Source organism: Piliocolobus tephrosceles, chromosome 3 (genome assembly GCF_002776525.5).
Source record: "Piliocolobus tephrosceles isolate RC106 chromosome 3, ASM277652v3, whole genome shotgun sequence".
NCBI classification, from domain to species: Eukaryota; Metazoa; Chordata; class Mammalia; order Primates; family Cercopithecidae; genus Piliocolobus; species Piliocolobus tephrosceles.
In genome coordinates, this window is record NC_045436.1 from 181,531,194 (window position 1) to 181,547,867 (window position 16,674).

Sequence of the window (16,674 nt, forward strand, 5' to 3'; positions counted from 1 at the left end):
GAGGTGGGTGGATCACGAGGTCAGGAGATCAAGACCATCCTGGCCAACATGGTGAAACCCTGTCTCTACTTAAAAAAAAAAACAAAAAACAAAAAATTAGCCAGGTGTAGTGGTGCACACCTGTGGTCCCAGCTACTTGGGAGGCTGAGGCAAGAGAATTGCTTGAATCTGGGAGGCAGAGCTTGCAATGAGCCGAGATTGCGCCACTGCACTCCAGCCTGGGCGACAGACCAAGACTCTGTCTCTAAATAAATAAATAGCCTTGATATAAATGCTATATACACAAAACAAATGGGAGAACCATCACTGGCCCCTGGGCACCAAGAGACGGCGTGAGAATGGGCTTGGAGGGAGACTGTACAGACAGGCAGCCGGGAGACCCAGATAGCAGAGGCAGCAGCAGTCACTTCGTGCTTTGCCAGGCTCCTCTCCTGCCCCTGCCACTGCCCTCCAAGAGCAGTATGGATGGGAATTCGAAAAACCGCAGTCACAACTAAATCCTAGCCCCTTCTGTTCTGACCTTTTCATGTGTAAAAAAGGTCCTCCAAACTTGTGAATGGTTTAAGCTCCTCCAACTCAGATGACTTTATCTCCACTTTATCTCTCCTTTAGCTCTTCCAAGTGTAAATATTCCATTTCCAATCAGAATTTTTGACATATCAGAATCAATTTTTTCACCCACTACATCTATTCCTAAGCATCTACACCACTTTCCTTACTGAGAATCAGGAGGCCTCTCCAGCCCTCACCTGCAACCAGGGAAGCACAGGAGAGTGAGGCTCCGTGCTGGGGCTGGAAGCCTGGAGGCTGCAGGGTCTGCATGTCAGCAGGTGGCACTTAGAGATGCTTCAGACCAAAAGGTGGTCTGTATATTAGTCATTAGTTTCTAATATCTTGAACCGCACCTGGAGAAACCTTCTCTCACTTTACTGATGTGTATTATATTTCTCTAAAACACCAAGTTACTTAAATCCTATGTTGCTACATGACAGATGCTGCACTCCTGTCCCTCCCTTCCCCACACTGTTTCCTACCTGCACTGGCCTCACTGCCTTTCTTGGGACTCAACGGTACAGATGCTTGTTCTCCTGGTTCTTTCTCCTTCCCCTTTCGTCGGATGGGACTTAGAGAAGGGGGGTTTGTTAGAGAAGGTAAGGCTGCCTAAAATAGAAAAACAAAAACAAAAAACAAAAGCATGTGATGGAAGTATAACAAAACTGAAAATTAGAGTATTTGGTTTTACCAGTTATTCAAAAGAGCTAACCCATGTCATTCATTTTGTTCTTGGACCCCTATATGTACAGTTCAGACACTGTACACATTTTATTTACTTTTACCCACACAATGGTACATGGCAGGGACTGGCCCACAGCTTGCTAACAGGTGCACAGAGAACGAGTTGAAGATGGAAGGAGTCCTCAGGGAGCCCCGAGGCCCACGCCCTCCAACAGCAAACAACCAGGGCATTCTATGTTAGCCATGACACCATGACATGAAAGGGGTGCAAAGCAGCATTTTTTTTCTCTTTTTTTTCAGACAGGGTCTCACTTGCCACCTGGGATGGGGCCCAATCATAGTTCACTGCAGCCTCAACCTCCCAGGCTCAAGCAATTCTCCCACCTCAGCCTCCAGAGTAGATGGGCCCACAGGCACACGCCACCTCACCCAGTTAATTTTTTAATTTCTTGAGGAGACAGGATCTCACACTATGATGCACAGGCTGGTCTCGAACTCCAAGCTCAAGTGATCCACCCATCTCAGCCTCAGCCTCCCAAAGCGCTGGAATTACAGGCATGAGCCACCATGCCCAACCCAAAACAGCATTTTAAACTCCCTTTTCAAAATGAGGAAACAGGCTCAGAGATGAAGTAACTTACTCAAGGTCACAGCTGGTTACCAGCAAAGCTAGAAGTCAACAAATCCAGATGTATTCATAAAGCCTGAACTCTCTCCAATACACAACACATGAGAGAATATAAAACACCGAGGCTCCCATCACTCTAGGAGGCAGCCATCATGGAGCAGAGTGAAGGCAAGATGACCGAGAGGTGGAATTGAGGTCCTAGCTCTGGTACTTACTCACTCCCCGATCTTTTAGGAAAGTGCTTGTTATGGTTTCAATGTCTACAGTCCCCCAAATTCATACACTGAAACTTAATTACCAGGGTGATGGTATTAGGAGGTGGGGCCTTTGAGAGGTGACTGGGGCATGAGGGCAGACCCTCATGAATGAGATTAGCGTCCACATATAAGAGGCACCAGAGAGCTCCCTCACCCCCTCATCACATGAGGGCAAGGTGGAAGTCCTAGATCTTGAACTTCCTAACCTCCAGAACTGTGAGAAGTAAATTCTGTTGTTGAAGCCACCTAGGCTATGGTATTTTGTTATAGCAACCCTCGCTGACTAAGACAGTCACCTTAAACCATAATAGGATGAGCCAGGCGTGGTGGTTCATGCCTGTAATTCCAGTATTTTGGCAGGCCGAGGTGGGCGGATCATGAGGTCAGGAGATCAAGTCCATCCTGGCTAACATGGTGAAACCCCATCTCTACTAAAAATACAAAAAAAAAAAAAAAATTAGCCAGGCATGGCGGCATGGGCCTGTAGTCCCAGCTACTTGGGAGGCTGAGGCAGGAGAATCGCTTGAACCTGGGAGGCAGAGGCTCCGTCTCAATTTAAGAAAAAAAAAAAAGAAAGAAAGGCTACTGCACTGAAAACCCTGCTTGATAGAAGGCACCAGTCACAAGCTCACTGACTGTATGAGCCCATCCACAGCAACGTCCAGAAGATGCAGAGTCAGAGAGACAGAAGGTAGGTCAGTGGCAGCCTGCAACTGGGGGCATGGGAGGTTTTGGGTAAAGGGTACAGAGTTCCTTTGTGGGTTCTAAAACTGATTCTGGTGATGGCTGCACAACTCTGTGGGCATACTAAAGAGAATGAATTATATACTTTAAATGGGTGAATTATATGAATTATCTCAAGAATGCTGTTTCCTGGCTGGGAGCAGTGGCTCATGCCTGTAATCCCAGCACTTTGAGAAGCTGAGGCAGGCGAATCATGAGGTCAGAAGTTCGAGACCAGACTGGCCAACATGGTGAAACCCCGTCTCTCCTAAAAATACAAAAAGTTAGCTGGGCGTGGGGGCAGGCGCCTATAATCCCAACTACTCGGGAGGCTGAGGCAGGAGAATCACTTGAACCTGGGAGGCAGAGGTTGTTGCAGTGAGCCAAGATCGTGCCAGTCCAGGCGACAGTGTGAGACTCTGTCTCAAAAAACAAAAAAGAAAAAAAAAAAATCAAAAAACTAGCTGGGCATGGTGATGCACACCTGTAGTCCCAACTACTGAGGAGGCTGAGGCAGAAGGATCACTTGAGCCTGGGAGATCAAGGCCACAGCAAGCTACGATCATGACACTGCACTCCAGCCTGGGCAACAGAGTGACATCCTATCTCAAAAAAATAAAATTTAATTTAAAAAAAAATGCTGTTTCCAAAACAAAAGGCTAGTGCAGTAGTCCAAACGAGACAGTACATCAGTCTGGACCAAAAGCGTGGCAGAGAACACAAAGGATGCGTACGTACATGTATTATGTGTCCATGTACAGGTGTATGCATATGTGCAGAGGTCCCCAACCTTTTTGGCACCAGGGACCGGTTCTGTGGAAGACAATTTTTCCACAAACCGGGGTTGGGGGGGATGGTTTTGGGATGAAACTGTTCCACCTCAAATCATCATCAGGCATTAGATTCTCATAAGGAGCATGCAACCTAGGTCCCTCAAATGTGCAGTTCACAATAGGGTTCATGCTCTGATATGGTTTGGCTCTGTGTCCCCACCCAAATCTCAAGTTGAATTGCAATCCCCAGTGTCGGAGGTGGGGCCTGGTGGGAGGTGATTGGATCATGGGGGTGGTTACTAATGGTTCAGTATCATCCCCCGAGTGCTCCCTTGGTAGCAGCTCCCCCTACAGGTGCTCTACTTTCTCCCTCCTCTCTCCCTCTCTCCCTCTTAACCTCTCTCTCTCTCTCTTCCCTCTCTCTTTCCTGCGGGCCATGTGAAGATGTTCCTACTTCCCCTGCACCTTCGGCCATGAATGCAAGTTTCCTGAGGACTCTCCAGAAACAGAAGCCTGTACAGCCCACAGAACTGTGAGCCAATTAAACCTCTTTTATTTATATGTCTCAGCTATGCCTTTATAGCAGTGTGAGAACGAAGTCATACACGCTCCTATGAGAATCTAATGCCACCACTGGTCTGAGAGGAGGCAGAGCTCAGGTGGTTATGCTTGCTCACCTCTTCCTGTGCAGCCCGGTTTTTAACAGAGGTTGGAGACGCCTGCATATGTGCATGTATATGTGCATATACATGTATGTGAATACAAATGTACACACTTTCTTTTTGCAAAATATTTAGTAGGGGAAACAAAAGGCTTGGTGAGGGAAATGAAGAGTTGTGGTGACCTGTTTCTAGCTTGATTAGATACAAAGTGGGGGAAATGGGTGAGGGGCAGGGGCCTATGTGGGGAGGAGGACAGAAAGCTCAGCTTATCACACCGTGTCTGACATATCCACAAATCAGCCAAATGTAAGTGTCACGGGGCAGCTGGCTACACTGAACTGCAGCTCCAGAGATAGGTCCTCTGAGGTCCCTCATCTTAGACACCAAAGACAGGAGAACAGCCCTGACTCTCGGGCTGCCCTGCCCAATACTGGAGCCACTATCCACATAGGGTCATATAAATTTAAATTTAATGAAAATTAAACCGAATCAGGGGTTCAGTTCTTCAGTCACACTAGCTGCATTTCAAGGGCTCCACAGCTATATGTGGTTAGTGACTACTGTCTTGGCTGGCATAGCTATGGAGCATTTCCACGGTCATAGAAAATTCTGCCACTCTCTAGGACGGCACTGGCCCAGAGACTACAGAGAGAGAAGACGGCCTAGGACAGAGCCTAGAAAGCATGTGCTGGTGGGCAGGAAGGACTGAACCCAGTGACTGCGGAGTGGCAAGTGGGTCGGGGAACACCCAGGAGGCCCTCTGAAAGCCAAGTGAAGAGGACACTCAAGATGGGGGCAGCGGCCTGCAGGGTACAGAGAGGGAAAGGCAGGCAGGACCAGAGCAGTGCCCAGAGATGTAAAGACATGATCTGGAAGGGAAACACTGCTATGGAGGGTGGCAACAAAAACCACTAGCAATGGTTAAGGAAGGATGGCTGAAGTAGGAGACAGGGTCCAGGCCAAGAGGGCCAAGAAGTCTTGCCAACAAGGTCCACCTCAGAGCAGTGGGAAGCTCTGTGGGCTGAGGCTGAGACTCCCCAGAGATGTTTGCAGAAGAGGGAAGTGACTGATGGCAGCTAAAGGAAAATGGGAAGTTAGTGGGGAGATTTTTAAAGGTAGAAGACACAGCAAAGAGAGAGTAAACAGATGTAACAGTAAGTGAACTGGTCTATCTTAGACTGGGCGTGGTGGCTCACGCCCGTAATCCCAACGATTTGGGAGGCCGAGGCGGGTAGGTCACTTGAGGTCAGGAGTTTGAGACCAGCCTGATCAACATGGTGAAACCCCGTCTCTACTAAAAATACAAAAAAATTAGCTGGGTGTGGTGGTGCATGCCTGTAATCCCAGCTACTCTAGAGGCTGAGGCAGGAGAATCGTTCGAACCCAGGAGGCAGAAGTTGCAGTGACCTGAGACTGCACCATTGCACTCCAGCCTAGGCAACAAGAGTGAAACTCCATTTCAAAAAAAAAAAAAAAAAGTATGTGAACTGGTCTATCTTAAATCCATTGTGCAAACAGTTCATTTGTTTTGAAGTTGATTTTATTGCTTCACAGAAAAGCAAAACTGTCCCTAAGACTGGCAGAACATTCTACAACCGTGGAAATGCTCTATAACTATGCTAGCCAGGACAGTAGCCATTAACTAAGATTTAAGGAGACAGCAATGAGGTACTTAGCCAGGAAAACCAATTCTGAGCTTTCTTGGCTAATGATGGAAACCTAAAACTAAAGCTAGGTATTTCCCTCTTAGGGGTAACAGTGATTGATGATACCAAAGGAGCTGTAAAACACATGGTCACATTTTTTTTTTCTTTTGAGACAGGGCCTGACTCTGTCATCCAGGCTGGAATGCAGTGGCACAATCAAGGTTCACTGCAAACTCCACCTCTCAGGTTCAAGCAATTCTCTTGCCTCAGCCTCCCAAGTAGCTGGGACTACAGGCACGTGCCACCACGCCCAACTAATTTTTTTGTATTTTTAGTAGAGATGGGGTTTTGTGATGTTGGCCAGGCTGGTCTTGAACTCTTGGCCTCAAGTGATCTGCCCACCTCAGTCTCCCAAAGTACTGGAATAACAGGCATGAGCCACTGCACCCGGCTACATGGTCACATTTTGATGTTAAATTTAGTGTCACAATCTGAGCAATTTTGTTCATTTAAAGCAAAAGAGAATAAAGAAGGGACAGATTAAAGATAGTCTGGAAATCCACAGTCATTAAGGCTATATTCATCCAGCACCTGAGTGGGACATTACCTTTATTGCAGGTCCAGGAGCCACGTCGTCCAGGACATGTGCACAAATGTTGATCACCTTCAGCAGGTGGGAGAAGAGCTGCTCCACCATGGGCACCAAGGCCCGGTCCCCCAGGGCTGGCCAGACCTCCTCTTGCTTGGTGGCCGCTGGGTTGGCTTCTTCTTCAGAGGCCCACGAACTTCTCAGAGATTTAGGAGCACTGGCTGTGATATGAGCATAGACATGACCTCTCTAGCCCAAGAGCATGGGAAGGACAAATTGCTTGGGGAACTGAAGTCATTTAAGACCCTAATCTATGTTGAGAGTTGGCCAGACATCTGTGCCTGATATTCAACTGATAAGCCAAACTCAAACCGAAACTGATGTCTTCCCCACAGATCTGTGTTCTCAGTTTCCATGACTGTCACCACCACACACCTGCCCAGGATGTAAAGTCATCCCAGGTTTCTTGGTCTTCACAACCGAAGTTCAGTTGGTGACCCAGGACTGGCAATTCTGCCTCCTCCATTCTCTTACGATCAGTGTCTTCCCTACAATCCCAAAGCCATTATCTTGGTTTAGACTCCCCATCTCTTGCCTTAGCATCAACATTAATCTCCTGAGTCTTTCTACCTTCTCCTCCAGCCCACATTCAAGTTGGCTGAATGATCTTATTAAAATACTCATCTTTTAGTCCCTTTCACGAAACTCTCCTATAGCCTCCTAAAGCAAAGAACACAGGTCCCAATTCTTTCATGGAGATTGGCACTTCTCCCAAAATCAATTTCAATGGACTCCATCTTCCTTGCTGGCCACATCCTCCGTTACCATCGCCAAGGTGCTGCACCCTCTCCCTGTTGTGCCCTTTCCTATTAGCCCATAAATCTGCCCAAGGAGAGTGATCATGGCCACGCTGTGTGGCCACTGCACTTTTGTTTACATGTATCCCCTCTAATCTAAAACCAACTTGAGAATGGAGTCCATACTTTATACTTTATTACCATCCCAGTGCCTGAGGTAGTACTGGCATATGGTGCCCACTAAGATGAAATTCAAAATGAGTTTATTTGTAGTTAACTGAGGGGCTATACTGGGAAGAGGCCACTTTAAAATACTCAGCACAGAACAGCTGCCAACTGCATGTGTTTATGCATATAGGTAACATCTGAAATTTGACTAAAGGGACAAGCCATCACTGGCAACGACCTTTCAGTATTTTCCCCTCATATGCTCACCACCCCCACTCCCCCTAAGGAAATCAAAATCCAAGCCTCGGAGTCCCTGCTTCAACTCAGTACCAGTACCTGCAAGCAAGTTTCCAGCCAAAATCAAAGCATCTTGATGGGCTGAGAGATCCAATGGGAACCAAGCTGACGAGAGCAGGGTCAGAATCATTGTGGCCATCCCCACGGTACAGCTCTTCCTAGACTCATCTGAGGCACTCAGTGGAGGCACTCTGGAAGCAGACATTTGCAAGATCAAATTACAGAAAAATTTCAAGCAAACAACAGTCTTCCTTTCTCTTGCAATTCCAAGAGAAAAGGGTGTCACAATATGTTTTATACCAGCTCAGAAATTGTTTTACTGTTAATCAACTAACAACTTTCCTATAAATCAAAGCTCCATAAAAATCATTTGAGAAATGAAATCAGGTAGTAGACCTGAATAAAAGTACCGGGGCCTAAGTGTCCAATGAAGGAATGCTTCCACTAGGGTTCTGCTGAACTGGAGATGAGATAGCTACCCAGACATTTGGGCATCTTAATGCCATTGAATAAACAAGCCCAAAATAAAAGAGAATTGGCTGGGGCGAGCTCTTTATTACTATGGAAAAATAGTGTACTTGATACCCAATGGGGCAGGTCTGACGTGGTTAGTTTTCCTGATATTAACATTATCTTGGTTCCCCAATGGTATCCTTTAATACCCCATATCTTGGAGTAAAAGTTACTGGAAGACAAATTGCAATCTCATATAAGGAGGACTACCCAGGGCTCAATCCCCTAGAAAAGATAGTGTAAGTCAAACTACCAAGAACTGAATCCCAACCACCTGAGGTGCTGACTGAAGATTAACAGAATACAGAATGGGTATGGAGAATAGAACTCATAAATATCAACCCCTTGTGAACAGATACAGAAATGAGGATTATGGTGTCTACCCATATTTTCTTTTTTAGCACTTAAATCTATCTATATTTTAAATTTTAAAAAGTATTAGAACTGTATGTTTACTTGAATGAATTTTTAGCTTTCTTTAAATGAATACATTTTACTCCAATGCCAAAGTTGCTCAGAAGTCAAGTCTAGTGCCGGACCTACGACTAGAAACCATAGTTGCTCAGTCTGTATGTGAGGAAGGCGAGAAAGTAATCATTCTAGAGCAGAGAATGTAATCCACTTCAAGCAAATGTCAGCTGGTCATTCGCTGACACACACAAGAAATCTACAGGTTTACTTCTCAAATGTGATGTCAGTCACCAAAATCATTCTCAGTAATTGATACACAGAATGAAAGCTTATTCCTGAATGCTGGAGAAGACTTGAAATTATTTCCCAGATGCGAGTAGGGTCATCTACTGGGGGAAAATCATTTTTAAGTAAAAGCTATTAATGTAAGTACAGTAGTTCCTAAATCATCACCATTTCATATGTTAGGTCACATTTAAGTGAAAAAAGGTTCCGAAACTTCTAATACGCAGCAAATAATTCTGGAAAGAATCAAGCTAATGAGAAAAGTCTTTTGCCAGCATAGGAAAATTCCCCTAAATGAACTTGAAGATCACACCCTCAAATTCCCAAAAATGCCTAAGAACATTTGGCATTCAATTCCCACAGTTCCTGTCACTAGTCTCACACAACTAATACAGCAGAAACAAGTATTCCACCAGATATTTTTCCAAAAGCCAAACTGATAAAAGACTTAAAAAGAAAGAAAAAGGGCATCCTAATAACTACATTTATATTATACTGCTGTAGACAACTATTAATATATACTGAGGAAAATACATACCCACAGTGCCAACCTAAACTCCAAATGCAAACTGGGAAGGCAGTGGAAAGAAGACACAAAGCTTCACAGCATCCAAACTATAGAACAAAGAAACAATAAAATCACACCCAAACACTACAAAGGTTTATTGAATTATATCTCCTTTTACTCTTTATAAAAAGTACAAACAACGAGAACTGAGATCTGTGTATGATAACCACGGGATATCTGTCCCACCATGGTACAACTTCCTACTTTAGACAACTCAAATACATGTTATCGGAATGGCAATTATATCCCAATGAAGAGAGGCTGCTGTGCTGCCCACACCCTGGAATGCTGTCCCACCCTTCCGCCTCTCAACTGCCCCTGCACAGTCTTAGGAGCTGAGCTCCAGCTGATCACATTATCTCCCTGACCAGCCTGCAGAGACCGTAAGGGCAGGAATCCTGTTTTTACATTCCAAGCCTACAACAGTATCTGACACATGTCAGCCACAATAAAAATAAATAAGCAAAGTTTACAATATTTTGAACCAAGGGAAGAACAAAAAAATAAATAAGCAAAGTTTACAATATTTTGAACAAATCAAAGTTTACAATATTTTGAACAAATCAAGAGAAGACCATACTGCAGACAGCCCAAACAATATTCAGTTTTCTATAACATGCAAGTATTTCTTTTGTCAAATAAAATAAAAACGTTTGGCTGGGTACAGCAGCTCACGCCTGTAATCCCAGCACTTTGGGAGGCCGAGGAGGGTGGATCAAGAGGTCAGGAGTTCGAGACCAGCCTGACCAACCTGGTGAAACCCCACCTCTACTAAAAATACAAAAATTAGCCAGGTGTGGTGCCGCGCATCTATAATTCCAGCCACTCAAGAGGCTGGGACTGGAGAATCATTTGAACCCGGGAAGCAGAGGCTGCAGTGAGCCAAGATCACGCCACTGCATTCCAGCCTGGGCAACAGAACAAGACTCTATCTCAAAAAATAATATTAAAAACAAAAAGGTTTAACCTGGTCACCAACAAATTAACATTACTTTTGTATATTATTTTTTCTGATGACAAAAGTTATACTTGCTCATTTTAGAAAATTTGAGAATACCTGAAAAATATAAAGAAGACAAAAATCATCCACAATCCCAAAATTTATTTTGGTGATTATCTGCCAATGTGAGGAATGTATATATGTAAATATTATTTTTCTTAACTGAAATCTGACTATACCCCCTACCAGGTTTATATTCTGCCTTTTTTCACTCAATATCGCAATTCACATTATTTATCTCCATATTGTTAAAAATTCTCCAAAGCATCACACTATACACTAGCATATGTACATAATTAAATTGTTCTTGAATTCTTGGATATTATGGTTCTTTTCTAATGTCAGCAACATAAATTATTATTATAAAAATGTAAGGACAGGCGTGGTGGCTCACGCCTGTAATCCCAGCACTTTGGGTGACCAAGGCGGGTAGATCACCTAAGGTCAGGAGTTTGAGACCAGCCTAACCAACACGGAGAAACCCCATCTCTACTAAAAATACAAAATTAGCCAGGTGTGGTGGCACATGTCTGTAATCCCAGCTACTCGGGAGGCTGAGGCAGGAGAATCGCTTGAACCCAGGAGGCGGAGGTTGTGGTGAGCTGAGATTGTACCATTGCACTCCAGCCTGGGCAACAAAAGTAAAACTCTGTCTCAAAAAATAAAAATAAATTAGTAAATCACAAATATTTTTCCCTTAGTATATATTACCAGGTCACTGAGGTAATTATAATTGAGACATTTTAAACTTCTGATACGTTACCAATGCAGGTGACGGTAGTTTTCTTTCTCTCTCTCTTTTTTTTTTTTTTGGAGACAAAGTCTCGCTCTGTTGCCCAGGCTGGAGTACAGTGGCTCGATCTTGGCTCACTGCAACCTCCACCTCCCAGGTTCAAGCGATTCTCCTGCCTCAGCCTCCCGAGTAGCTGGGATTACAGGCGCCCACCACCACGCCCAGCTAATTTTTGTATTTTTAGTAGAGATGGGGTTTCACCATGTTGGCCAGGCTGGTCTCGAACTCCTGACATCAAGTGAGCCTCCCACCTCGGCTTCCCAAAGTGTTGGGATTACAGGCGTGAGCCACCACGCCTGGCTTATTTTCATTTTTATGTCTTCCTAAATTGGCTGAATTTTTTTACTTTCGGCATGTATTACTTTAATAATCAGAAAAAAATAGTTATTTACATTCCTGGAGTAAGCTAAGATTCTTTTTACAGAAACACAATTTCTTAGCAAGCCCCACAGATAAGTAAGAGCTCTAATACAAGCACCTCACCATAAGATGACCATACAACTAACTGGCCATACAAGTTACAAAAAATTATTATAATTTCATTAAGACCAATCAAGAAAGAGACTTACAGTGAGTGCTCTCGTGGTTGATGTGATCAGTTCATGAGAAACTGCTGCAATAACTCTTGAAAGGTTATTTTCCATAGTGACATCTGTTATGCTTGGTAGTAGGTTATAGCCTCTATATATTCTAATAAGAAAAATACAGAGACTTAAAATATACTATTAAAACATGTATTTTTAAAGATCAAATGGCATTTAAAAGTTTAAGATTAAAGATTAAAAGAAGTTAAGCAGTCTCAACTTTTAAGTGAAAGAGGGGCTGAAAATAAATTTTGATCATTATGCCATAACAATGGCTGAATTTATTCCCTCCCTTCCTCCCAGTCCGCCCCGAACACTTTCGCTGCAGCCACACTCCCCTTACAGCATTGCCTACTATCTCTTTAAGTTGAAATAAATGCTTCATGAAGTTACTCCTGCTTCCAAGAAAAAAGAAATTCCTTTCTCCACTTCTGAGCTCCCATGGCACTTTTCTGCATTCCCTTCACGGCACATGTAAATTTCTATCCCCCATTATAGTTACATTCAAACTCTAATTCCTTTAGAACACATGGAAAAAAGGCAAAAAATAAAATAAATTATAATACCCCAACGGTTTCAATAAAGCCAATCTGATTTTGTATCCCTCACAGTGTCTCGTCCACTGAGACACTCAACAAAACTAAGGAGATTATGATTTTAAGTTAACATGTGAATGCTGACAGAATAGGTAGCTAAGCAGCACACTCTACTACACAACTGGGAATCGTATCTATCACGCAAGTCCCAATTAAGCACTGTTGAGTTGGGAAGAGGCCTGCTGAAGTCTGGAACTGGGAAACTTTTCAAAGTAGTAGTAACCAATTGTAATGATATCTCAATTGGCATCTATTAATAAATATTCATCTTCTGAAATGACATTAAAAAAAAAAAAAAAAGAAGCAACAATTTATTCTAAGCCTATCAAATTCCTGATAATCAAATACTCTTTCACCATTTCTACTTATCTTAAAGGAGCATTTATCCTGAATCTTTTCAAAGAGAGAAAATGCCAGTTCTGAGTTTAAACAAAGGAATTATCTGAAGGGGAAATATTAAGGGGGCCAAAGAAAATATTTCCATGTGTTTTTGTTGTTGTTTTGTGGCTTGTTTTTTGTTTGTTTGTTTGTTTTTTTGAGACACAGTCTCACTCTGTAGCCCAAGCTAGAGTGCAATGGCACCATCTTGGCTCACTGCAACCTCTGCCTCCAGGGCTCAAGTGATTCTCATCCCTCAGCTTCCCAAGTAGCTGAGATTACAGGTGCCTACCACCACGCCTGGCTAATTTTTTGTAATTTAGTAGAGGTAGGTTTTGCCATGTTGCCCAGGGTGGTCTTGAACTCTTGAACTCAGGCGACCTGCCCACCTGGGCCTCTCAAAGTGCTAGGATTACAGGTGTGAGCCACCACGCCCGACCTTCCATGTGTTTTTTAAAGCAGTATTTACATGAAAAAAAGATGTTATTTATTCAGGAATTATGACTTTGAAATGCGATAAGCTGAGTTCCTAATTCAGAAAAAAAGCATCAAGTGATCATTTAAGCTTAGAAGTCATCTAGTCCAAGTTCTGTAAAACACTGTTACTCAGCAGAAAAAGAGTATCATATAAAGCCAATTTTTAAAGTAACATTTAAAAGACAAAATTGAAAAGCACAAGTCTTATCCTTCTGCAATCTCCTTTGCAAGCTAGAATTCTGAAGATCATAGCTTCATTAAAGCACTCTGTCCTACTCACCTAAGAATCAGGTAAGCATGGGATATATGTGGCCATTTGACGCTATATTCAAAAGCTCCACAACAAATGTGAATGAGGGTCATTGCAAAGCACGGAACTAGTGGATAGCCCTAAATAACACTGACTTTAATAGCCCGCTCACCTACAAATCAACAAGCATGATAGAATACAATCCTCTTTAAAGGTAACACAATGAAAGTGAAAATTTTTTTAACAGATAATACGTAAGTGTCACACACAAAAATACAACTGTCAGCACATGAAATGTAATCAATGATTAAAAGATTTACAGTGTCACAGCTGTGTGATTGTGGCAGGGCTTAAATACAGAGGTGGTGTGGTCAATCCTCAGAATGACAATATCCTGTCAAAGGACTGACCTACACTCAAACATCCTGAGCTAAAGCTTTTTTCTAGAAAATAAAATGTTTTCAATTAAAGCCTAAAGAAAGGCATCAGGAAAGGGCATTTTCCCGACAATGTGAGGACGCCACCGGCTCAGCATACCTGGTTATTGTGCTGACGGAGAAATGAGATGGAGGCTGCGTCTCATGCATGAGAAGTTTCAGGTAAACACTGCTTTGATCTCTTGCCACGGCCACTACTGGATCAGCTTGTCCTTGGTCACATTTATAAAACAGCTTTGGGACAAGCCTAACACAAAAGTAAGGTTAATTTGCTTAAGAAAGTAGATGAAACTCACCTGTGATAGACCACCCTCCCTGCAGGTGGCTAAGCCAACACCTCTGGTTACCAGCAGACACCACATCTCGCCCCCTTTCTCAGGTGGCATTCTTCAAGCACGTGACAGCATCGTCTCCAATCTCAGGGTCACTCTCTGACGCACCCACTCTGACATAACTGGGTGCTGTACTTTCTTTTTCCTTTTTTTGAGACAGACTCTCACTCTGTTGTCCAGGCTAGAGCGCAGTGGCACAATCTTGCCTCACTGCAACCTCTGCCATCCAGGTTCAAGTGATTCTCCTGTCTCAGCCTCCTGAGTAGCGGGATTCCAGGTGCCTGCCAACGCGCCTGGCTAATTTTTGTAGTTTTAGTAAAGACGGGGTTTCACCACCTTGGCCAGGCTGGTCTTGAACTCTTGAACTCCTGACTTCATGATCCACCTGCCTCAGCCTCCCAAAGTGCTGGGATTACAGGCGTGAGCCCCCGCGCCCCGCCGGGTGGTATACTTTCTTTTGTCTGTCATTAAATTAAGTCCCTTTTTATTCACACTATTAAATGCTTTAATTAAAAACCAACTTTGAAAGTTCTTTTTCTAAACCTTTTGATCAACATCAACAAGTGCTGAACATCTGTCCACAGAGTACTGAGCACAGAGCAGGTCTGAGTGCCAGTTGCATCCCTTAGGCACTTTTGCAATTCTGTCTGCAAACTTGTCCCAAACACTCCCAGATGGCAAAGCTTAAGCTGAGATTCCTAACAAATCTAAACTGAATTCAAATGCAGAACATGGGTAACATTTTCCTACAAAAACAAAAGGGCTTATATCTGCCATCATCACTAATACTTTTAGAAACAATAAACTATTTTATCATATTGGTCTGCAAACCCCAATATCTTTAATTAAAGTCTTTTTCCTCATGGAGACTTGATCATGAGTACAATTTTTTCTAGAATATAAGAAGTAACTATTGGCTGGGTAGGGTGGCTCACACCTGTAATCCCAGCACTTTGGGAGGCCAAGACAGGGGAACCGCTTGAGACCAGGAGTTCAAGACCAGCTTGGCCAACATGGCAAAACCCCATCTCTACTAAAGATACAAAAATTGGCCAGGCATGGTGGCACATTCCTGTAATCCCAGCTACTTGCGGGGCTGAGGCAGGAAAATCGCTTGAACCCAGGAGGCAACAGTTGCAATGAGCCAAGATTCCACCACTGCACTCCAGCCTGGGTGACAGAGTGAGACTCTGTCACCACAAACAAACAAACAAATAAAAAGAAGTTGCTATCATTTGCAGAAAATGGTAAAGCTGAAAAGTTTCTGAATAGGCAAATCATACAAACCTTTAAGTAAATGAAAAGTGTGTCTCACAAGTAATCAAAGAAATGCAAATTACAATGATGAAAACGAAAAAGAATATGCACCAAAATGTAATTTTGGTTTTCTTTCAGTAGTTTGATTACAAAGATTATCTCCTTTTTTATATTTTCCTTAAATTTTGTTCATTTAACATGTATTACTTTCAAAAGAAGGTAAGTTATTTTAAAAAGAAGTATCAGCCGGGTGTGGTAGCTCACGCCTGTAATCCCAACACTTTGGAAGGCCAAGGCAGGTGGATCACTTGAGGTCAGGAGTTTGAGACCAGTCTGGCCAACATGGTGAAACCCCATCTCTACTAAAAATACAAAACTTAGCTGGCAGTGGTGGCTCTCCCCTGTAATTCCAGCTTCTTGGGAGGCTGAGGTGGGAGAATCACTTGAACCTGGGAGGCAGAGATTGCAGTAAGCTGAGATGGCACCACCACACTCCAGCCTGGGCATCATAGAGTGAGACCCTATCTCAAAAATAAATAAATAAATAAAGAGAAGTGTCAACTTCTGCCCAAAAAACTGACATATATTTAACTTTTTTTGAAATATTTGTATTGGTGAGAAGAATAAGGCACAATCACATTCTGGTAGTGGGAGTATACTTTGGTATGTTTCTGCTGTATGTTCTCAGAAGTGGGAGCTGAGCTGTGAGTACGCAAGGGCATACAGAGCGGTATAATGGACATTGGAGACTCACAAGGCGGGAGGCTGGGAGGAAGGCGAGGGACAGAAAACTACATATTGGGTACAAGATACACTACTCAGATGACAAGTGTACTAAAATCTCAGACTTCACCATGCAACCAAAATTCAGCCATGTAACCAAAAACCACTTGTACCCCAAAAACTATTAAAATTTTTTTAAAATGTGTACATGAAGAAAGAAAGAAAGAAAGAAAGAAAGAAAGAAAGAAAGAAAGAAAGAAAGAAAGAAAGAAAGAAAGAAAGAAAGAAAGAAAG

The 16,674-nt window shown here is 43.2% G+C and overlaps 1 protein-coding gene across 3 annotated transcripts in view; it reads right to left on the reverse strand.

The window, feature by feature from the left end:
* HTT (huntingtin) overlaps positions 1-16,674 on the reverse strand; it is a 169,122-nt gene that overhangs the window by 85,889 nt on the left and 66,559 nt on the right. For all 3 annotated transcript variants that reach the window (XR_002730577.1, XM_023206823.1, XM_023206822.1), the window contains 6 exons: positions 14,169-14,315; positions 11,916-12,036; positions 9,524-9,600; positions 7,816-7,967; positions 6,533-6,735; positions 1,035-1,161 (listed from right to left, as the gene is read on the reverse strand). Coding sequence is in view for 2 of the 3 variants with exons in the window: in XM_023206823.1 (XP_023062591.1) it covers positions 1,035-1,161; positions 6,533-6,735; positions 7,816-7,967; positions 9,524-9,600; positions 11,916-12,036; positions 14,169-14,315 (827 nt within the window). In the remaining variant the exon portion in view is untranslated. The remainder of the gene's footprint in view (positions 1-1,034; positions 1,162-6,532; positions 6,736-7,815; positions 7,968-9,523; positions 9,601-11,915; positions 12,037-14,168; positions 14,316-16,674) is intronic.